Source organism: Oenanthe melanoleuca, chromosome 4 (assembly GCF_029582105.1).
Source record: "Oenanthe melanoleuca isolate GR-GAL-2019-014 chromosome 4, OMel1.0, whole genome shotgun sequence".
Taxonomy (NCBI): Eukaryota; Metazoa; Chordata; class Aves; order Passeriformes; family Muscicapidae; genus Oenanthe; species Oenanthe melanoleuca.
In genome coordinates, this window is record NC_079337.1 from 43639466 (window position 1) to 43663419 (window position 23954).

Sequence of the window (23954 nt, forward strand, 5' to 3'; positions counted from 1 at the left end):
CCCATCCTGTACTCACTGAACTACATTAATATGTTTGGCTTCTCTCACCAGATCCCTGTGGCTCAGCATAGATACTCTGGTGCAGCTGGGGCTACACTACATACTCTACATGCCACAAAGGCTGTGCAGAGATCACAGACTATAAGGCTGGATGAAAAAGCTGCCATCTCTTAAGCCACAGGGGTTTTGATTTTGTAATCAGATATCTGTGTCCCATAGGTATCACAGCAGCAATATATTTATGTGAATCTTTCATTTGGATTTTAGGTGACTGTCTTTCTTCTGTGCTCTGGTTGAGTTTTCTCTCAGAGATTCCACATGGCATCTTCCAGTGAAAATCCACTTGCAAAAGCCCCACTGAAGCTCAAAATAGAAAAATCAGTTTAGCAAAATACATATGACATCATACATCATGTAAAGTCACCTCACATCTTTTTCAATTCCCACTTTCCCCAAACATCTACCATTTTTGGTGACACTTGGCTCTAGTTTTTATTTGATCTTCCTGAAGGATTAGTCTCACCAACACCATAGAAGTAATTTGAATTGGATGAAAAGTCCTGCATCTGCTGGATGGCTCTTGTTGAATAAAGTCACTTTTGTGCTTAAATGTTTACAGGGTTAGGGCTCCATTCAAAGAAGTCACCTTCTTGTTCTCATAGGTGCCACAAATGTCCTTGGTACTACAGGGATGGCAATTCCTGCACTGAAGCAGCAGTTCCTGCAGAATTATTCTAGTTACCAAGATTATGAGCCAGACAAAGTGCTGAAGGATGTGCCCCATTTAGGAAGCACAGTGTAAAAACTGAGACCTCACTGGGATCACTCAGGGAGATAAAACCAATTTGTGCATTTGAAATGTAGAGTTCCCTGTGGATGAACTACAGCCACAACATGCAAGCTCCTTGCTGCCAGCTGCTCAGTCTGATGTGTGCACTCACCAGGTTTGTGTTTGAAGGGTCAGCCCCTCTCTTGAATTCCCTGTCTCAGGGAGAAGGAGGCAGGGGACATGGCAAGTGACAAAGGGCCTGCAGAGGGCTAGCATTCATCTCTCCTGGCTTAGGTGTGCTTAGGGCAAACAGTAGGTGTTTATTTCCATAAAGCTCAGGCACCACAATAATTTTCAACAATGATAGCAGCCCCCCCCCTTCCAAACCACACACTTAATAGCAATGACTGTACATGAAAACTGAGCCCAAGTGGTATTGCAGTGAGCTGGAGCTGCACATCATTGACTAAACTTCAGAAAAGTCACTTGTTAAAATCAATATAGGGGCATATTTTCTACAACTGGATTTTGGAAGCTCAAGTAGGAATGCAGAAGACACTAAAGTGAGCTGCTAGTGATTTTACTGTTTTCTATGGATCCTGTAACAATTTCATGTAAATAGTTTTTAACTTACCCCTCTAATTTAATTTCCTTTGTTGAACTACCTAAATTGCTTTTGAGGCAAACTTCTTGCAGGTCATCTCACCTGTATCAAATTTTTTCACTTTGTATTCAAACCCAACAAAACCAGCATCACCACAAATAAAGTTGCCAAATGGCTTTTTTAGCAGTAGGTACCTTTGGTTTTCACTAAGCATCTGTCACTGGCACAGAAACCTTCCATGCAGCCTAGTTTCAGCAAGGTCAGTAGTTGAACTCACTGACAGAGCTCCCCAAATCACTCAGCAATACCGATGACCTGACCCTCAGTATGATGGAGGTGGGGTATTAATGAGGGCTGCCAATATTCTGGTTTAGGAGCTCATAAGAATAACAAGTGCAGTTTTTATTTGAATGGTGCTGACTTGCTGCCACTTGAATCACAGGAGTCTTATTTGACTTTTCATGGATTTTATTTGATATCTAGGAAAACTTTGGCTTCTCTCATTCCCTCTATCTTTCTCTGAGCAACAGGGGTGTAATTTCAAAGGAAATTACGCTCTTTCCCCAGTACAGTAAAACAGCTGGAATTGCATTGCATGCAAAATAAAATCACTGCTTCATTAACTTAGTCATTTGTGGACAAGCTCCCATGCAGATTTGCAGGGAAAGAGGAAAAGGTAGCATGTAGAGGTACACATATGTATGTGCATGCAGAGTTTTGTACAGAGCTGTGTGTTTCTATCTGATTATCTGCCTGTTTATCTACACACCTCTCTTTGCTGATCTGTCTCCCCAGAGGCTGCACGTTGTGTGTGTGGATAACGCATTAATGACCACAGTGTGCTTATTCTTCCCAAAGGACTACCTCACAACCTTCTCTTTAGCAGTCAGTAGTCAATAATTTGGGTTAAAATATATAGTTCTGGTTGGGGATGGGACTCATTTTTGTTGAAAAAATCCAGCACCCGGTGTGAGAGGGCAATGGCTACTGCCATGGGGAGCATCCCACGGAGAGCAGGGTGTGAATGCTGGCGGGTGGGAAGGGCAGGCACTTGCATTGGATCCCATCAGTGTGGCCAGTTGGGATGGTTGGGTTCATGCTGCAGAATTAGGGGACTCCACCTTGTAAACTCAGCATTGATGCTGCCAGACACTTCAGGCACAGCCGCTGCCAGCAGGAGCGTGGCTGCGTCTCACTGGCAGCGCCTCATATGGCTGGCCTTCGGGATTTTAAGAAACCCCAAAAAAGCACGATGAAGCGCCAAACGACGCTGAATTTTACTGCTGAGGCTCTTCTGCCGCCGAGCAGGGAAGAGGGACAGCTCCTGGTGCCCGACCGAAGGGGAGCATCCCGGCGGGATGGGGCCGGGATGGGGGACGGGACGGTGCTGGGAGGGGGACGGGGATGGTGCCGGGAGGGCGGGGGATGGTGCCGGGAGGGCGGGGGATCGGTGCCGAGCCCCGCCCCGGGCACAAGAGGGGCGGCGCCGCTCGCCGGGGTCCCGCATCCCCGCCGGGCAGTGCGGGCTGTGCGGAGCGACTGGACTCGGCTCGGCTCGGCTCGGCTCGGCTGGGCTCGGCTCGGCTCGGCTCGGCTCGGCTCGGCTCGGCTCGGCCCGGCTCGGCTCGGCTGGACCCGGCGCGGTGCCTTCGGGCAGAGGGCTCGCCCCGCAGCCCCGCAGCCCCGGCGGCCGCGGGATGGAGCTCGGCGCGGCGCGGCTGCTGGCGGTGCTGCTGTGCCTGGCTCCCGGTAAGCGCTCGGCAGCCGGTGCGGTGTGCGGGGGCTCGGCGGGGCCCGGGGAGGGGGCGCGGGGGTGCCCGGTGCCGCGATGGGGGTTTGCCGGGGCTGCTGGCGCGGCTGGGGCAGTGCGAGCCCCGGCGGGACGGAGCGCTGCTGGCCCCGCCTGTCCGGCGCTCCCGGGCGCTCCTGTCCGACCTGCCGTGGCACGGTGTCCTGCTCGCTCCTTGGCTCCGTCAGCTGTCGTTTCCGAGAGCAGAATGTCCCTGGAGCCAAGCGCGGGAAACCTGTCATCAGCGGAGAGCCTGCTCGGAATCCAAGTGATCAGAGCACGGGGAAATGCTAGCGACACTGGGAATGTCCCGGTCTGGCAGCGCTGTCCTGTTGCCCATTGAAGCCGGCCGAGCCGTCGCGGCTGGGGCTGAGGAGGGATCCTGAAGGTGATGGCAGCAGCGAGGGAAGACTGAAAATCTCTCCCTGTGGCGCTCCCAAACGTGGCAGAAGCTGGGCTGGTGCCCCAGAGCAAGCGCTGGCACCCAGAGCGCAGCGCTCACAAGCGCCCATGGTGCGATGCGAGCCGCTGTGCCCGTACCCGGGACTAATACAGCCTTGCCTAGCCGCTTAGAGAGAAAGAAATAAACTTAAAAAATCATGGCGTAAAATAAATTTATGGGATCTCAAATCTGTGACAAACTCAAAATAGTTTCTTTGCGTAATTCATTGATTGGTAGTCTCAAAGTAGTATATTCAATTTATTATAAGAAAAGTTGGTAATCCCCAAGGGAGTGAGATCATCAGATGAAGGTTCACTCCGTTTCAATGTCCCACATCCTCTTGTTAGACCTTGAAGTTGGCAATGCAAGAAAACAGGAACTCCACCCTGGCTGGCTGAATTGTAGTGCTCTGCAGCTAGCTCCTGACCATCTGCCTTTGCTTCCTGTTATGACAGAATTTTTGAACTTTTTGGGATGTGTGAAAAATCGTGATTTACCCTTCGCTGCTAAATAGGTGATGTGAAAGTGACTTAAAACCTGCTGCATATTCCTGTATATAATACTTTTCTGATTGAGTAGTGTTTGTTTGGTTTATTTGAGGGGTTTCGTACATGTTTTTGCAGGTTTATTTATTTCTCTGGATCAGCCAACCCTTAGCATCCAAAAAGATGTCCTCACAATAATGGCAAACAACACACTAAACATTACTTGCAGGTAAGGACAAGTCTGTTCAGCATGATTTTGATGATTGATAATTTATGTAGTGAGCTTTTGTACAGAATCACATGGGATGTAATCTCTCTCCTGTCATGCCTCCTGTTTTCTCTCCACTCCCTTTGTGCCTTTTGCCTCACTTTTCCCTGAAAAGTTTCAAAAATTATGTAGGAGTGTTGCAGCAAGAGAGGGCTGGGGAATGTTGGGTGGCTGGGAGGAGGAAGCGTCGGCTGTGCCCTTGTGGATCCTGCTGGTGAGCTGTGCTCTGCAGGCTCTCTTTGGGGTGCTTTCTCACTTAGATTCAGCAGAAGTAAATCTCAAGCAGCTTCCTTGTAGCTGTGAACAGTAGACTGTGTATGTGAATTTGTCCTGTATGGTTTGGCACTCTCTCTGTGTAAGGGGGTGAAGCCCATCCCTCTCCATAGCCACAGAGGCTGGTGGGGCTGGGGTTCCTATCAGAGGTTCTGCTCCTCTAACATTTGCTTTCCCAGCGGTCAGAGACCACTGGAGTGGTCGTGGCCCAGCAAGCAGAGCAATGCTGGGAGGCGTTTCTCCGTGACAGACTGCAGTGATGGCCCCTACTGCAAGACACTCACTCTCACCAAAGTCATTGGCAATGACACAGGGGACTACAAGTGCCTTTACAGGGACAGCCAGGCAGCTACAACCATTTATGTTTACGTTCAAGGTAAGTGCCCACACAGATCTCAGGTGTCTCTTTCCCTAGTGTCAAGAGAAAAAAGGAAAATCAAGTGTCTCAAAACGGTTTTGATGCTAAAATTTATTAATCCTAGAATTTTTGATCCTATGAATTTTTTTTTCATGTTGAGTAATTAAATTTAGGTATTCTAGTTGCCATCAACACAAAAGCCTTTGTACCTATAATTCTGAACTGACCTGCCATAAGCAGTACATGGTCTGCTGTTCTCCACCCAGAATTTAACATACACATCTCTGCTGAGCTCTGAGCCTGTCCTCATGAATGCAGAGCTATTACTGACCTCAGCAGGAGTTTCATATGGATTACAGAGATTTTATATTTGTTAAAAATTACAGGTCTGATCCCATGTATGATTTGTACTGATACCATTACAAAAATCCAAAAAACCACCCAAATCTCAAAACGTAATCTTCCGTACGTTTGCTAACTCTGGTGGTAAAATCTATGTAGGCTGTAAGAGCTCAGTTTTCAGCTGGGTGTCACAGACACTCCAAAGTCTCCAGTTATACACTCAGCTTCAATAAGTGCATTCATTGAGGCCTCTGCCTTTTTGCACTGATGGCTTCACCCTTGTTTCCATATGCATCCTGTTTCCTCTTTATTGTTAACTTATAGTTACCATTTTGAGAAATGAGATGTAATTAAGTACATGACTTAGCTTGTTTTATAATATCATGGATCTATTTTTTTGGTATTTTGGTCTGACTTTGAAAAGGATGCTGCCATCAAGGGAGTCAGTGCAACATGTCACAACTTTTAACTGGTATTTCCTGTAATACTTATGCAAGGAAAGTCACACTAGGGTAAATTAGTTTTTTGTCAGCAAAAGGACTGCTGTAGCAGGAAGCCATTCTCCAAAGCAGCACTCTGCTGCTGCTAACTGTTTTGAGAATAATGATATTCTAAATCTGGGAGGTGGGATGTCTACAAAAATATGTATCTTCCCTATTTAATCTCATTATTTCAGTGCTTTATGACATGGAAAACAATAAAACTGACTTGTGAAAAAATAGAGAAAGAAGTAAACTGCGAAAGTTTTCTCCATAATCATGTAATGAATAATACCCATTATCAACTGAATTATTCTAGATTACAGATCACCATTTGTGACTTCAGTTGGTGATCAGCTTGGCATTGTATACATCACCAAGAACAAAACTGTGGTAGTGCCGTGCCTTGGAACTGTATCAAATCTCAATGTATCTCTACATGCGGTAAGGAAAAAGCCTGCTATTTTTTTTTTTTTGAGAGTTAGTTGAAATCACTGTGGCATAAATATGTGTTTGAAGTATAAATACATTTCTTAAAAACTCCTTTCCATCCTTGTGAGTTTTATAGCCTGTGATTAAAAGATGAGTGCTGTACCTGTACTCATCTATGGCACTGCACTCCCAAAGCATGTGCTAACTCCCAGAGCTAGGATGTTAAAATGGGGCCCTGCAGTTGTGGAAGATGCAGGAGGTGACAATTCAGGGTTGTTTGATTTTTGAAATCTGACTATGTGTTTTATCAATATTCCAAACAGAAATATCCAGAGAAGATATTTGTTCCTGATGGTAAATCCATTTCGTGGAATAATAAAAAAGGCTTCACTATACCCAGTCATTTAATCAACTATGCAGGCATGGTCTTCTGTGAAACTAAAATAGATGATGAAAGCTACCAGTCTGTGATATACATAGTTGCAGTTGTAGGTAAGCCAAAGGTTTTTATTTCTCTGTAACTGATGTTCTTTTGCTTTCTACATCATACTGAACCAATTACATTTGGTTGGACACTAGGTTATTCAATACTGACAATGCAGCTAATGCAAAATGGATGTTGAGATTTATATCACTTTTCTTTTAAATGCATTGTATTGTGTTCCTTCTGGTTAATCTTTGGGATAAGTGCTTCTATTTTTAGTGTTTTACATTGATGCCAGGATTTAAATTTTTTTTCTTCTGACAATGCAAACCTTTTCCATAAAATCCACATCAGTCACAGTTGAAGGAAATGAGAGGCAAGCATCCATCAGCAGCAGATGAAAAGAAATTGCTCTGAGAGGGTACCAAGGGAAGGGTGGATCTGAAGGTCTCACTATGAGCTGGGTTGTCTTGTCTCCCTAAAGACCCAAGATGTCTTGACTCTCACAGGTTTTTATGCTTTCCTGGTGTATTTTGTCAGCTGTTCATCAAACCCCACAAATAATGTGATAATTCTATAGAGGGTTAAGCCTGAGCTGAAGTTTTTTTCTCTTTCAGCTGAGGACACAGTGACCATTTCAAGTATCTAAATGGCACCAAGGCAGTCTCTCCTGTCTTGCCATGAAGGCATAGCAGCCTTTCTCTCTTTACTCTGCAGGGAGCTTTTACTTCTCCAGCAAAGTCACAAGTCCTCACTCTGATTTGGAGGAATTTCAGAATATCTGAAGAATTGCATTCAGAATATTCTGTTTTGAAATATTTTACTCGACAAAGTAAACTTGGATAATTTAGTAATGTCTCACCATTACTCTCGATACAGTTCCTGCTTACTGCTGTAAGTTTAAGGTCTCATAAGGATAAGAAGAAGGTGTCTAAGGCAGAGGAACTGTGTGAGTCAGTGTCTCTTGCTTGCCCCCACCACTGGAAGGGCTCTGATCAGATGCACACATCCTGCTGTGTCACTGTCTGATGGGTCTCAGCTGGGAAGTGCTCAGGAAAGGCACATCACTTCTCTCCAGGCTCCTTTGTACGCCCATATCGTGCTGCACTGGGGCATCAAGGGGCTTTTTTGTAGCTGGGATTTTGGTGGGAGTCTTGCTGAATTCACCTGGGAAATTTGGGACTGGGTGCTGTAAAGAAACCTCTTCTTACTCCCATGTTTTGTGTGTGCATTTGTCTTTCTCTAGGGTACCGAATTTATGACCTAACAATGAACCCACATGATGAAGTAGAGCTGGCAGTGGGAGAAAAACTTGTTCTCAATTGCACTGTGAGGACAGAGCTGAATGTGGGAATCGATTTCAAATGGGACTATCCTTCCATCAAGGTAAAGTTGTACTGACTTACAGGTGCCTCCATCACAAAGCAATTTGATTTATTCAAGTATAATATCACTTCCCCCTTTAAACATTGAGAAAGAAGATGATAATACACAATGAAGTTTCTGGTATATACAAGTGTGCAAAGGGTGACAAAAGGAATAACATTTCCAAACATCTCTGTCTTTTGTCCATTACAGGAAAAACGTGCCACTATTAGGGATGTAAAAACCACTGCAGGAGAAATAAAGAAGTTTGTGAGCACCCTGACCATTGACAGTGTGTCCTTAAGTGACAAAGGTCGATATACTTGTGCAGCATCCAGTGGTCGTATGAACATGAAAAACAGCAGTTACTTTGTTATCCATGGTATGACATTTTCCACTTTGGTTTTGTTGGTTGTTTCAGATTTGGGATTAATTACTGGGATGCAGAAGGCACCTCGGTGATGAATCAAATGACAGAAATGAACCAAACTGCAGCTACAGTATTTCTCTTGCAACTAGTGTGGGATTATTTTCATACCACAGCCTTAGTTAGTAATAAGATTTTAATGGATGTTGTGTTTTACTGAAAGCTGTAGAATCCCACCAGAAAGTGGGCAGTAAAATAAACTGATCTAAGCCTCTGACCCTCTTCTGCATTGACCCCCTCAAGGTCCTGTAAAACTCAATTTGTGTAGGTGGCTTTGTACAAGGGCTGCCTGTTCTCACTCTTGGTGAACTTAGGCTGGATCTTGGTGGCTGTGTGACACAAGAGTCTGGGTCAGAATGAATGAAACTAAGGAAATAAAACTTTCAGCTTTCACAGTAGGAGTGGATGAATCAAATGGAGTTTTGGTACGGAAATGATGCAAGGGAAACAGCTTTGGCTAAGTGAATGGATAAGTACGAGGCCACATCCTACAGCCTTTTCTCAACCTCCTCTTGGGCACAGCCCCAGCTCCACTAACTTACTTATAGAAAAAAATTACCAGCATGAGAACGGCTCATTTTTAATCAATGAGTCAGACAAAGAGGTTTATATTTTGGAGGAGGTTGATTTTCCTGAGGTTTGATTTCAGGGGCCAGAATATTAATGGCACTTTTAAAATAAAATAAAAAACTTTCACACTTATTATAGGCATAGTGATTTGAGATATACTGAATTTTCTCCTGGGGTTCTTTCTGTTCTGCTCTTCAAGAGCCAAAATGAGATCATGTGCTATACTGAATATAGCAGATACTAAGTCTAAACCACCCTAAATCTTAGTCAAAAAGGCTAATTTAGTGAAAAGGCTAATCACTGTCTTATGTCTGAATGCAAATTTATAACTTATAACAAGTGATGTAAATAATTTCAAAGTACTCTGTAACTTGAGTGGTTCAAATACATACTTGAGAATAGTCTGAGGGTTTTTAACTTTATCACACTGTAGTTTTGAATAGTCTAATTTCCTGGAATGAGTATATTGAGACAGTTTTATGATATGTATATATATATGTATATACAGGTCTGACACTGTCCTGAGTGAGCCTTGTCTCTGCTTTCCAAGAGCTCCTTGGTGAGGGAACTGGTCTGTTCCTCTGTGTGAAGGAAAGGACTAGGTTTTCTGGTGGCATCTCTCCAGAGCCCAGTTGGGAGCCAGCTGTACTTTACCAATCACCCAGAGTCCTGTCACTAACTTCTATTTGTCATCTTGTTGGGTGCTAACCCAAATGGAAAGCACTTTTGCTTTGGTCCATGAGAAAAGACCATTTAGTTTATTTCCTTTTTTTTCCCCCCCCAGAAAGTCCTTTTATTCACCTGGAGAAAATGGAGAATGTCGTTGAGACAAAGCTGGGTGACACAGTCAAAATTCCTGTTAAGTTTAAAGGCTATCCTCCACCAGAGGCTAAATGGTAAGAATGGGGATATAATGTGTTTGAAAAAAATGAGCTATCCTTAGTTAAAGCAAATCATTAAATATTCAAAGCATTCTGTATTTTCTTCAGGTATAAAAATGGAAAAGCCATCAACGCAAATCATACAGTTAAACTTGGCTACACATTAGTGATCACTGAAGCAACTGAGAAGGATGCAGGGAATTACACAGTTGTCCTTACAAACCCCATTAACAAGATGCAGAAAAGACACACATTTACCCTGCTGGTAAATGGTAAGTGGGGTAACATCATGTATAGATGTGGTTTATTGCCATCCTCAGGCTTAATTCACCCCATACCTATGAAAATTTAACTACTGAGGAAGAACAGTCCTTGAGCCTTGCCCTAGGAGGGCAGAGGTGTCTGGTGTCTCCTGGCTCCAGGATGTGTCAGTCAAGAGGCTGCAGACTCTGCTGTGATGATACTTTGTGTGGGGTGGGGTTTTTTGTTTTGTTTTGGGTTTTTTCTGTATATTGTTCTTTGCCTCTGTGTCCTGCTCTTTTCCTGCCCTTCTTGCTGGCTGTGCTGCTGGAGCCCTCCTCCACCCTGCTCCATCCTGGCCCTGTCCCGCCTCTCCCATCCTTCCTGCCCCACACAGGCTATCCCTCCTCTTCTGCCCTGCCCTCTGCAACCCTCCTCCTCCTCCCCTGCCTCCTCCTTTCTGCTCCCCAGGAAACAGCCTATGCTTTGAAGACAGCAGGTCTTGGAAAGGGCAGCAAGGCTACGTGCAGTGGGGTCAGGGCTGGGGAATGATGTGCATTTAATGGTTGGGAAAGGTGGTGAGAGTCCAGGAGCTGCATTTTAAACCATGGGGGGATTTTTGTAGGAGATGCTGAGTATCCTGATCCTCAAAGTGTTGGCGGGTTCATGCTTGCCCATATGAGATCCTTGGAGATGCTCTGTGCTGCATGCTGGGCATGGTGTGGGTTGGTGAGGGTGGCTCTGGGGCTGGAGCAGGGGTGAGAGCTGCTCTGTGCTGCATGGTGTGGGTTGGTGAGGGCGGCTCTGGGGCTGGAGCAGGGGTGAGAGCTGCTCTGTGCTGCATGGTGTGGGTTGGTGAGGGTGGCTCTGGGGCTGGGGCAGGGCTGAGAGCTGCTCTGTGCTGCATGGTGTGGGTTGGTGAGGGTGGCTCTGGAGCAGGGCTGAGAGCTGCTCTGTGCTGCATGGTGTGGGTTGGTGAGGGTGGCTCTGGAGCAGGGGTGTGAGCTGCCTGTGCTGCATGGTGTGGGTTGCTCAGGGTAGCTCTGGGGCTGGGGCAGGGCTGAGAGCTGCTCAGTGCTGCATGGTGTGGGTTGCTGAGGGTGGCTCTGGAGCAGGGATGAGAGCTGCTCTGTGCTGCATGGTGTGGGTTGGTGAGGGCGGCTCTGGGGCTGGGGCAGGGGTGTGAGCTGCTCTGTGCTGCATGGTGTGGGTTGGTGAGGGTGGCTCTGGAGCAGGGGTGAGAGCTGCTCTGTGCTGCATGGTGTGGGTTGGTGAGGGTGGCGCTGGAGCAGGGGTGAGAGCTGCTCTGTGCTGCATGGTGTGGGTTGGTGAGGGTGGCTCTGGGGCTGGAGCAGGGCTGAGAGCTGCCTGTGCTGCATGGTGTGGGTTGGTGAGGGTGGCTCTGGAGCAGGGGTGTGAGCTGCTCTGTGCTGCATGGTGTGGGTTGGTGAGGGTGGCTCTGGGGCTGGAGCAGGGGTGAGAGCTGCTCTGTGCTGCATGGTGTGGGTTGGTGAGGTGGCTCTGGGGCTGGGGCAGGGCTGAGAGCTGCTCTGTGCTGCATGGTGTGGGTTGCTGAGGGCGGCTCTGGGGCTGGGGCAGGGCTGAGAGCTGCTCTGTGCTGCATGGTGTGGGTTGCTGAGGCGGCTCTGGGGCTGGGGCAGGGCTGAGAGCTGCCTGTGTCCCGCAGTGCCCCCGCAGATCGGCGAGAACGCGCTGCTGGCCGCCGTGGACTCGTACGCGTTCGGCTCGGCGCAGGCCCTGACCTGCACCGTGTACGCCGTGCCGCCGCCCAGCACCGTGCAGTGGCAGTGGCAGCTCGAGGAGGAGTGCACCTTCAGCCCCCAGTGAGTGACTGCTCCCGTCTGCTGCGCCCTGGGTTCCTCCGGAGGGGTATCTGTGCTGGGCCGGGCTTCGTTCGGTGCCTCCCTCGTCCGTGAGTGCGAGCCCAATGGCCAGCGAAGGAAACGATGGTTGTGGTTAATTTGCAGATTGCTGCAGGCAGGCTCTGCAAAGGTCATTGTTGTTGGCAGAGCGAGGGCCACCCGCAGAGAGGATCCAGCAGTGCTGGCATGTTGCTGTCATGCTCTCCTGAAGGGCATCTCCCCTTGCACAGGGGTCTCAAATGCAGCTGTTTGCATGCCCTTCCCTCAGATTCCCCCAGTTGTTTGGGCTGCAGGCCCAAAACTCCATCCCAAACAGAGGAAATTTGCTGTTTATGCTAATTGTGCGTCCTTGTGGTGTTTTTTTTCTTGTGCTCAAGTGCTGAGTGTGATGGTGCTCTTTATCTGTGTGAAAGTGTATCTCAGAGGAAGTGCACTGATTGATGTTGGGGAATGATAGAGAGAGTGCCTGACTGAGATTCACGCAGCTTCCCTTATCTGGGCCTGCCATAAGCCCAGATTTCCTTTAAAGAAAAAAAGGCCAGGGTAAAAAAAAAAAAAAAAAGGCATTCTTCTTTCCTGTTGTTGTTTTTAAAATGATTCCACTAGTTTCTTCCTTTGGTGCCTGGTTGCTTCCTGCACAATGGCTACTGTCCTCAAGAAATTCTTGTAGGGAGTTCAGTGATTTTTATGTCTCTCTGTCTTCCTTTGAACTAAATCTACTTGAATCATCCATTTATGAATGGAGGTTTGTTCCCAGAATAGCTGCTTTCCTCCAACCATCCCAACTAAGCTGACACAGGCAGATTAATTAGGAAATTCACCTTTAGGCTTGGGGGTCCTTTACTTTAAAGAACTTGAAGGTCTCAGGAGGTTATAGGGTGAAATTTAATAGACATATTCCAGAAGCATAGGCTTCCCTCACAGATGCAAGCTGTGGCCAGTGATAGCTTACAAAGATCTGCATAAGGAGAACCCAAAATGTCTCTCTTGAAGGGCAAATATCCCTCTTACCTACTGCATATGTCTCTATTACATTTCAGGAAGGTTCGCTCAGGAGCCAATCCGTATGCATGCAAGAAATGGAAAGCGATCTCGGAGAGAAAGGGTGGGAATCAGGTTGAAATTAAGCACCGGGTCGTTACTATTGCTGGGAAAACAAAGGTGAGCACATTTTCTCTTCTCTTGGCTGGGGATGATAACCCTGTCCAGCAGTTCCACTGTCTGGAGATACATCACTAGAGATGAGACTCTTTTCAGCTGTTGTTGAACACAGGGATCTACTCTCAGCTAGGCAGGCAAGCTCCTGCTGAAGCCTAGATATAGAGATACATACTTGCAGGTCCTTTGAAAATAGATCCAAAGTGAATCTCCATTGAGGAATAAAACTGACTTAGATTTCAATAATTACCTTTTAGTGGTCTAAAGTTCGGTGAGTTAATATTGCCAATTAACTGTAATAGAAGTTGGAAACCCGAAAGGCAGAAAAAATTGTGGGTGCAGCATTTTTAAACACATATATCAAAGTCCACCTTCTGCTTCTTCCCATTTCCTTTTACATATTTTTACACACTTAGGGACAAAAATGTAAACATTAGAGAGGGACTGTGCTCCTGCCATGCCATGGATTTGTGCTTTGCAGGGATTTTTGGTTGTGCAGGTATCTGCTGATCCCTTTGCTGAGCAGCTGAGGTGGTTTGGCATTACTTTAGCACTGATGTGGTACGAAATTGCTTGATTGTTCTTTTGTAGACTGTGAGCACCCTCGTGATTCAAGCAGCAAATGTGTCTGCTTTGTACAAATGTATGGCTGCCAACAAGGCTGGGTCAAGTGAGAGAGTGATCTCCTTCCATGTGACCAGTAAGTGCACCCTGCCAAGGACAGCCATGTTAAATTGATGTTATTTTGTTTGTTTGCTAATGAAGGGCACTTCAGTGATGTTGCCTGATTCCTGTCGTTTATGAAATCCTTTATATTTTTCTGATATTAGGTTTACTTAAGGTTTTCTTTAGGCAGTTTTTAAAGTTGCCACTAATTTCAGCCAAGTGATTAGTTCTGCTTGCATCAGTGGAGTGGCAGGCCAGTGAAAGTGATGCAAGATGGGCATTTGTTGTCCCAAGAGTGACCACTGTTGAGCTTTTGCAGTCACTTAAAAGAGCAACAGAGAAATTATGGTACTGTCACAAAATGAGTAAAGACATACTGTAAGAGCTAAGGGTAAAATGATCAAAACCAGTGGCAAAGGGCTTGTCTCCTTAATGATCAGTCCCCATATTCACATGCCCAAATTTTGTTTTAATCCAAATCTAAAAATGAACTATAAGATAGTGCTAAGAATCATCTTGGGTTGCTGTAAGTTTCTACAGGAAAAATAAGTGTATTTATTACACTGTCCTCCATTTGAAATGTATTGCTTTTAATGAGATTGTACTCCTTAGATAATTGATTAGTTGACTGGCTGATTGATTTTAACGATCTCTTTCAGTGTTTCTTTTCCTTATTTGCAACCAGATAGGATGACAAAATCCATGTCTCCAAAATGACTTTTTCAAGTTAATGTTAGCCACAAAATGCACAATCAAATAGGAATTTCTTTTATTTTTTTAACTTTCAGAGGGTCTTGAAATTAGTCTCCAGCCTCAGAGCCAGCTGACAGAGAAGGATAACATGTCCTTGCTCTGCACAGCAGACAAATTCACCTTTGAGAAGCTGTCCTGGTACAAGCTCAGCGCTCAGGTTTCGCAGACTCCCTTCGGAGGGCTGCCCATGCCTGTGTGCAAGAACCTCAATGCTCTGCAGAAGCTCAACGAGACAGTTCCAAACACCAACGCTGAAAACGTCACCCTGGAGCTCATCCTTCGCAACATCTCCCTCCAGGATGGAGGGGACTATGTTTGCATTGCTCAGGACAAAAAGGCTAAAACACAGCACTGCCTGGTGAAGCACCTCACTGTGCAAGGTACACATCTCCTACTCTGAAGCAAAATGGGTGGCTGTGCATGAAGCAATTGCAGTAGTGGCAGGTTTTGGTACGTTAGGCTTTGCATGTGTTTGGTTAATGGTGTGCTCAGTCTGTTAAATAGATTTAAACCAGTTGTTGTGACACACACTTCTGGGGCTTGTCCAGGCAGCAGGGACTGTTTCATTAATATCAGTAAGGGAACACTGACTGAGCCACTGTACTGAGCAAAGAGATGTGTTTGGCTTCTGCTAAAGTAATGTCTTTAGCTCAGTAACTTCTCAACTTTACTTGTCAGAACACACTTTTCTCTGTAGCTGTATGTGCACGTGTGTATTCATAGCATTAATGCTGTCACTTTGTGTGGCTGACTCTCGAGTTTGGAGCAGTGCCTATAATTTAAAACTGCCATGAGTGATGCTGGTATTCAGGCACAGGCAATGCAAGCTGATAATCAGTTAACTTTTCACACAAATAGTGATGACTTTGCTTTGGGACCTAGATTTCTAGGTTGATTAGGCAGATTCAGGAAAACACTTATGCATGTTCTCAGCCTATCCTGAATGGACATTTAATGGACTAAGAGTGTCAAACTCCTCATAAGGACTGTGGACACAGAAATCTAGGGAAACAATTTCTCAACTACACCCTCTTCCCTCAACACCCTGAGCAGTTACGAATTAAATCAGCTAAAGCAGGTTATTTCAATACTGTTGAAATTTTCTTGGCTGTTATAAGTTTTCCATGTCAAATGGAAGTTGAACTATAATCTTGACATGAACACTGGCTCTTGGTGTGATAAAAGGATTTGAGACTTTGTTACTGGGACATGAATTTCTACTACTGAAGAAAATTGATCTTTTTTTCAATAGTCAGTAATTTTACTGTATTTTCAAACCAACAGAGCCCATGGCACCCACACTTGTTGGAAATCTGGAAAATCAAACAACAAATATCGGTGAAACTATAGAAGTGTCATGTGCAGTGAATGGCATTCCTCCTCCAAGCATCATGTGGTTTAAAAACAATGAGACACTTGTGGAAGATTCAGGTGAGGATTGCTCATTTGCTATTATCATTAAAAGGCTTTCTTTCATAGGACTGCCTGCTGATTTTCACCGTGAAAAGTTTAATTTTGAATTTTTAACAAAAAGTGGCATAAAAATAGCAAAACTAAGAATTGTAATTTTTTCCCCAGGTATTGTTTTGAAAGACAGGAACAAAACTCTGACCATCCGTCGAGTGAGGAAAGAAGATGGAGGGCTGTACACCTGCCTCGCATGCAATGTCCTTGGGTGCAGCAAAGCAATGGCTTTTTTTTCAGTGGAAGGTTGGTGTTAGCTTCTTTCCAGATTGGGCATAAAATCCTCAGAATAACTAGAAGGAAGATCTACTGGCTATACTGATGGGAGATGTAAAACATACTATGAAATTTGTGAAAAGTCCTGACCATTCCTATCAAGCTCTAAGTGGGTGCTGTCATAGCTCCATACCCCAGCTGTTGAGGTTGATGCTTTCTTCTCCACTATGCTGCTTAGAGCTTTTTAACAAAAACTGCATCTATCTTAGTTGTGGTTGCAAAGAAAACTCTGCCAACCTGTATTATGTGCAAACCCATACAACAGAGCTATGTAAACATGCAGATATTCTGGGGCATCTCTGTTGTCTAGGTAACATAATTGTCATACTATGTTTTTAGCATAGTACATGGAACTTTTTAAATTATGCCATTGCTTTCACAGCATCTAAGGGAAACATGGTGATGACTTTTTGCAGTCTGGAGTGATTGCTGTCCCATTTCAGTGAAACAGGTAGTGATTTTAAGTTAGAGGACTCCAGCCTTGATCTGCCACACTGAAAGAAGCATTTATGAGACTGTCTCTCACTTGTTACAGTCCTATTGTGGCACACCAAAATACAAGTTGCAATGGCAAACAATAAATGGTAGCAAGAGGTTAGTCTGCAGTGTGGGACTTTCCATTTCCATTTCCAAAGGGTTGCAACAAGAAGCCTCAAACTAAAATCTCCTTGCTCTTGATATTAGTACATTTTTATATTTTAGTCACTCAACTCTTTGCAGATCTCTGTCTTTACAGTCAGAGTGGTTGTCTGATCCATGCCATTAAGGTAATCAAACCAATATAATTTATTCTTATAGGTCCCTTTAGGGTATTTAGATGTCAGGCAAGATGTTCACATGGGGTGGAAATTATCTGCAGATGGCATTGGTGTAGATTTCAGCTGATGTGGTAAATATGGCTGGGGCACATCTGTAGAAGTTTGAAATCTGTGTAGGACACACTACTTCACTCCAAGGAATTTATGGTGCAGCTCATGGGGGTCATGCAATGGAGTGTGCTGCTGTGTAGGAAAACCTCTGTGGTGCAAGGGATGAAACACAAGAGCATGATCTGGCAAACAGGGGCTGAAGAAGAGAGCTGCATCTGTGAACTAAAAGGTGTTCAGATGGTATCTGCTGGCCACTATTTTACGGGAAGGGGAACACTCTAAATAAGACCTTATTATCATGTGTTCTTGTAGAACCACATTTTTCATGCCCCAGCTGAATGATGTCAAGAGACAAGAGAGAGATTGTTCTCTGGGTCATTCTCACAGCTCTTTATTTTCTATATGATGGGGGTGTTTTTTTGGTTTCTAAAGGAAGAGTAATTAGTTTTTGGTATTCTGAAACAATTCTTTCTTTCCAAAATTTGAATTTTAATTTTTTATATTTGCCAAAGGTCCAGACACTGTCGTTGGAACAAAGCTGGGATGGTGTGTAAAACAGCATGAAACTGTAATATTCCAACATAAACCCCAAGCTTTTTGTTTTGTTTTGCTTTCGTTTCCTTGCTCCATGTTGCACTTTAAAACGAACCTTCAGAACAAGGACCTCCATTCTTTACTTTAATGAATGAACAAAACAAATATGCTTCCAACTATCACTCAAATATTCATTTATTTCTTCCCAGGCGCTGAAGAGAAAACAAATCTGGAGCTCATTATCCTCGTTGGCACTGCAGTGATTGCCATGTTCTTCTGGTTGCTTCTTGTAATCATCCTCCGGACCGTTAAGCGGGTAATGAAAAAATTCTCATACTGTCCTATCAGCACTGGTCTTGCATGACAAATGAGAGCTGACTTGAGGCCTTTTGTGTTGCTTCTTTCCATTGTTCTTAAATCAACAGACACATTTTTTCTCTCCATGCCATAACATTCTTGCCTGGAACCGAGGGTGCAGAAATTTGTTTTTAATTGAACGTGCCCTTGCAAGAGAAAAATGTTTCCTCTGGTTCTGTTTATTAAAAAAAAAAAAAAAAAAAAAAAAAAAAAGAAAAGAAAAAAAGAAAAGAAAAAAAGAGACAGGGAGAAAAGAAAAGTGCAAGTAATTAACAATGATCGCACTCATGATGACACAGTGTAGCAAAATGGTAGCTTGGCATTTCTGGGAACTAATGAAATGCCCCAAAGTGAGAAAATGGCATTTTGCCTGCACGTTGCCAGCAGAAAACTGTGCAACTGCAACTAATACCATTTTCCAGGCCAATGGAGGGGACATGAAGACTGGCTACTTGTCAATCATCATGGATCCTGATGAAGTCCCTATAGATGAGCACTGTGAGCGGCTCCCATATGATGCCAGCAAGTGGGAGTTTCCCAGGGACCGGCTAAAGCTAGGTGAGTTTTCATTGCATGAGCCATTTAGTGATGCTGGAGGGTGTTTTGTGTCCTTGCTTACCACAGAACTGCTCTGCTGCATGATCCCTGGGTGGGCTCTGTGTTCCCATGGGATAGGATGCATCCTGTCTGCATTTTAAGTCCTCTGTTAATTTCTGCTTCATGAACTCATTTTGGAGTAGCTTGTTCATTCTACAACTTTTGCCTGCTGTGCCAAGCACATGTTTGTGTTCTCCCTTCAAGGTAAACCTCTTGGACGTGGAGCTTTTGGCCAGGTCATAGAAGCAGATGCGTTTGGGATTGACAAAACTGCTACCTGCAAAACAGTGGCAGTGAAAATGCTTAAAGGTAAAAATAATGACTAGAACTTCAACATGAATATTCAATGCAGGGATATTTGTCAACACTATAACCATTGTACCCATTGTTGTAAAAGTTCAGTTTAATGGCTTGTCATGAAGCAGTGATGAGAGAAAATACATGCCTTTCCTTCATTGACAATTGGAGCAATGCAGCTGTGGTTTCCTAGCCACTGCTTTATAATTCTACTGAAGTTTAACTGTAAAGTTGCTCCTGCAATCAATTTGCCTTATGCATCCTCATTGGAAGCTTTCTGCAAGTCTCAAGACAATGGCTGAGGCACACTCCAAACTGAATTGTAGTTTGGAATAGCTTTCTCCTCACTTTAAATCATATTATACTGCCTCACATTTGCCACAGGAAGGTTGAAATGTGTGGTTCCCAGACACGTTATTTCTACAGAAGATGCAATGGGGCAGCAAAATGGGGCTGCCAGCAGCTGGGGTTGTATTCCACCCTGTGCTGTACTGGCATAGCTGACACAGCCTACCAGCCAACAAGGCTCCTCACTTGATGGGCTGGATAAATACCAGAAGAGAATGGGGAGGAGGGCAGAACCTTTCTGTCTGTGATGCTCCTGACCTGTGTTGCTTTGCATCTGCAGAAGGGGCAACCCACAGTGAGCACAGAGCACTTATGTCAGAGCTGAAGATACTCATTCATATTGGCCATCATCTCAACGTTGTCAACTTACTTGGAGCCTGCACAAAGCCAGGAGGTGAGTAACTTCTTATTGGGTGAGAAGGTGCTAATGAAAACCCTATTTCTTCCATTTCTGCTGCATAGACAATTGAAATTCAAAATTAAGGATAGGAAAGAGTAGTTCTTTCTAATACACACACACACACACACAAAAGTTTGATAGGAGCGAGCATTTCCAGAGGGGGAATAAAGCTGAAGTAAAGGTGGAAAAAGGGCCTTGCAGCTCCATCCCTTAGTTGTTTTATTACTTTGCTTTTCTGTACTTGAGGTCCACCTTTATAGTGGACAGCCTACATGTAACAGATTTCTGATCTGAGTCTAATACCGGATTTAACAAGCTAGTCTTACTCTTGTCACCAGCTACAGGGTGACAGCAAGTTGGGACTTCCCCTCTGTGTCTGTGGATGGGCTGTTGGTGCCTATGTGTATGTGTGTAGGAGGGGAGATTGCAATTTGGAGTCCAGCTCTGGGTGGATAAATCTATTTCACTTTATAATCAGAGACAGATGTTTTGTTTAGCAATCCAGCACTACAAACTAATTTGGAAGAAATTCAATGTAAAGTAACTCAGTAATAATTTTTCAGGGAAGCTGACTTGTTGGCTTACTGTGGGATGAAAATTTAATTTGTAAAGTTCCATGGCAGAAGTCAGTAGTCGAAGGAAACATAATCCATAAATATTTGTTTCCTTGTTTATTCCATAATAAAATAGAGATGGCCAGTATGTGGAACCTAGGATGAAAATTTATCACCATAGCATATGCCTATAATGAAGTAAATTTGAAGATGAAATACCATATTTAGATTGTACATTAAGGCATCTATGTTTGAAACCAAGTTTCCTGTTTTAACGTTTTAGTATTTTAATCACCTGTAGAAAAATTCATGGATAATCACATGTGTATTTTATTGCAGAGGTCAATTGCTCTGAAGTTCTTTCAAATATTTACATTGCATCCTTGCAATGTCAATTAATTTGGCTGTTATTGGCACTTCAACTATAAGCACACTAATATACTTTTTGACATATGAAATGAAGTCCGTGATTTTCAAAATTATATGCTTTGTTTTCTCCCTTTAAACAGCAGAAAAATGAGCAATTTCAGTGCTTTTTGTTACTGATATTTTTAAAAGCCTTTGGCTATTGGAATGCTCTTTGAACTGTATGTATTTCTAGCCAGAATTTATGCTGTGAGATAAGGTGGGATATAAATGGTCTAATGAATTGCTTGATGTGTTGTGCAGGCCCACTCATGGTGATTGTGGAATATTGCAAATTTGGAAATCTGTCAGCTTACCTACGGAGCAAGAGGAGTGAATTTGTCCCGTACAAGGTAAGGAGTCAAGGTTAACAGTGAAATGTTTGGTTTGGTGGTTTTTTTCCACACACAATATTTCTTTTTCTAGTGCAGACTGAAGCAGCAATCCCTGGGGACACTGAATGTTTTAGTACTTCCCATGGGAATGAGAGATGGCAAAGACATCAGAGGTCATTTAGTCTTTCCCCTGGCCCCTGCAATGTAGCTGTTTTGTTATTGTTAGCTTAAAATGTGCAAAGGAACTGGGCTTCCACTATTTCCTTTGGCAGACTATTCTACACTTGGCTGTATCTTTCAGGAAGTTTTTTCTGATTATCAGCCTGAATTTTTTCCTTTCTTAGTTAAGCTCCAGACCACCTTAAATAACTGCACTCCTTGCTTAGTGTGTATATCCGTCAGATATCCATAGGCATCTGCTGTCACATGGTTATCTGTTCTACTGTCCCCTTGGCTCATTGCTGAACGAGGCTACACATTTCTTCTGCTCTTAATAGTTTTGTATAATAGATGTAGCTCATGAGTTTGCATTCAGCTTTCCATCTCCTGAGTCCTTTGCAAAAGGGGCCTCCATCACAGCACCCCTTCTGCACCCTGATTTGAAAGAAGTGGGAAGATGGGGACTGGCATTTTCAAACTCATTTCTGGGCACATCTGAGAGGGGTCTTATTTGTGGAGAGCATCCATCTGGAGGATCCATGCCCTCTGAGGGTCAGATTGCTGTATGAAGAGCTTGGCTGTGTGTACCCAGCACTCAGGGTCACCCTGGGGACCCTACCTTTTTCCACCCACAGCCAAGAGGGAGACTCCTGGGCTCTAATCTGCCATGCTGGTAGACTTGAGTCTTCCTGCAGCTGCTGTGTTTAGATGAGAGCTTGGTTCTCCAGGGGGTTATTTTTCTTTATCCTTGGAGACGTTATTTACTATTTTATATTGGCAAAGGCAACTTGCTGCATCTTCTTGTGAGGTAAAAGGATAAACAAATATCTAAGAGGCCTTGAAGGAAGAGACAGGGTTTCATGAGAGTGCTGACCCTTGCTTATATAAGCAGTGGGAATGGGATTTGGCTGTGTTAAAAAACAACCCTGCCAGGGAAGAAATCACCAAACCAAAGCAGGAGAAAAGGGAAATATTTTTGAGGACACCTGTGGGGATGGATTCCTCCCTAGAGGCATGCAGTGGCTTAGGGGAAGAAGGAAATAAGTCAGATTTTGATGGCTGTTAGGGTTTTTGGCAGGGAAGAGGTTTAGCAGAAGGGCCTTTGCAGCAGCAGGAGGTGAAGCCATAGCAGCACAGAGAGGCTGGAGTGTATGAGAGGATTTGGCAGCATCCATCCACGTGTGTTTCACAAGTGGGGAGCACCAGGGGCTGAGGACCCCAGCTCCACAGTGTGCATTTAGTCCCCAGCATGTGGAGATGTTGCTGGAGTTTGGCTGGGAGGTTGGGAAAGCAGTGGCAGAGGGTGAACCTGCATGGCCATGGGTTGGGTTCTGCTGGTGCTGTCAGTGCGCCAGCCCAGTGCCCCAGCCAGAGCTGGCTTGGAGCAGAGCAGCTGATCACACCTTTCCTGGGCTGCTCTCCCTGCCTTCCCTGGTGACCTCAGCACACTCCATAGGGAGCATCACTGCCTTGCTTATGGCATGCTTCCAGCTTCTGACTTTTCTCACCCTGCCCTCATATTCCTAGAGCAAATGTGCCAGATTTCGGCAGGGGAAGGAGAACTACGTTGGAGATGTCTCTTCTGACCTGAAGCGGCGGCTGGACAGCATCACCAGCAGCCAGAGCTCAGCAAGCTCTGGCTTTGTGGAGGAGCGGTCCCTGAGTGATGTGGAAGAGGAGGATGGTAGGATACATCTTCTGGTGCTGGGGCATGTGTCATTGGTGGGGCTGATGAGGGACACTGGGGATGTGTGATTTCCAAAGCTCCTCAAACTGTGTGCAGGGTACTCTCTGGATGACCAAAGTTCCTGAGCTATGGGTTACCTAGATCAGCATCCCAAACCCCTCAGCCCACTCCCAGATAATGTCCTGGATGAAAAGGGTCTGGTTTAATGTGAAGGTTTTCGAGGTGTATCTGTTTAACATCCCAATATTTTCAGGGAAAGCTGCAGAGTACAAACTCTGAATGCACTGCAGAGAGGGATGCACCAGCATGCTAACAAAATTTCCTTAATGTTTACCAGAAGTTAAATACTGTGAAATGCTGTTTGATTCACTGGTTATTAGCAGAGAGCTTGTTTTGCCTTCCCTCTGCCCAGGTGGTCTGTCAGGAACAGGAAGCCTGAATTATCCACTTATTCAAAGCCTCCCCAGGATGCACATATCCTCTGCAGTGGTTTCACTGATGCATTTGCCATGTTCTCCTTTGGCAGATGCAGCACAAAATGTTTAGTGCTGCCATTTCAGAGGCTGCTAATTTCACCTATGGGTGGGATCAGACTAGTTGGGAGGAAAGCCATAGCTCTGCTGCCTGTACCTCTACTACTACTAAAACTCATTTTGTGCAGAGAAAACATCAGAATGTGAACAGGAGTATGATCTTGCAGTTTCAGTGTGATCTAATAGGTAATGCCACACATGCACTTCATGCATTTGCACACCATCTTTCTGGTATTGGTCCTTTTCCCTCCCTGGTGTAAACATTGACCCTCTGAGCTGGGATGTTACAAGTATGTAGACCTGGAGCAGCCCTTACAGTGAAGGTTTTAGCCACCAGTATTGTGGTTCTTGGTAGATGTCTCCCTAAAACCAAAAGCTGAGCAAAGTCATGGAGTTATTTATTTCAGCAGGAACTAAATGCCTAGGTGTCTTTTCATATTTGAGTGCATTGCTCCTCCAGGTCACTAGACAATGAGGTTAGGGTTCTTCTACATTAAATTAGCAGGCTTTTTGCCAAATCAAAGTCTTTCT

At 44.7% G+C, this 23954-nt stretch overlaps 1 protein-coding gene across 1 annotated transcript in view; it reads left to right on the forward strand.

Moving 5' to 3' along the window:
- The first annotated feature begins 2863 nt into the window (after positions 1-2863).
- Positions 2864-23954, forward strand: part of KDR (kinase insert domain receptor) — a 30999-nt gene continuing 9908 nt past the window's right edge. Inside the window, exons 1-21 of the mRNA XM_056490141.1 lie at positions 2864-3122; positions 4228-4318; positions 4810-5006; positions 6129-6253; positions 6565-6733; positions 7912-8051; positions 8244-8412; positions 9812-9923; positions 10017-10180; positions 11836-11992; positions 13072-13192; positions 13781-13889; positions 14644-14988; positions 15893-16039; positions 16187-16318; positions 17961-18067; positions 18531-18666; positions 18910-19014; positions 19631-19744; positions 20974-21062; positions 22731-22887. Coding sequence (XP_056346116.1) covers positions 3071-3122; positions 4228-4318; positions 4810-5006; positions 6129-6253; positions 6565-6733; positions 7912-8051; positions 8244-8412; positions 9812-9923; positions 10017-10180; positions 11836-11992; positions 13072-13192; positions 13781-13889; positions 14644-14988; positions 15893-16039; positions 16187-16318; positions 17961-18067; positions 18531-18666; positions 18910-19014; positions 19631-19744; positions 20974-21062; positions 22731-22887 — 2938 coding nt within the window. The 5' untranslated portion in view covers positions 2864-3070. The remainder of the gene's footprint in view (positions 3123-4227; positions 4319-4809; positions 5007-6128; positions 6254-6564; positions 6734-7911; positions 8052-8243; positions 8413-9811; positions 9924-10016; positions 10181-11835; positions 11993-13071; positions 13193-13780; positions 13890-14643; positions 14989-15892; positions 16040-16186; positions 16319-17960; positions 18068-18530; positions 18667-18909; positions 19015-19630; positions 19745-20973; positions 21063-22730; positions 22888-23954) is intronic.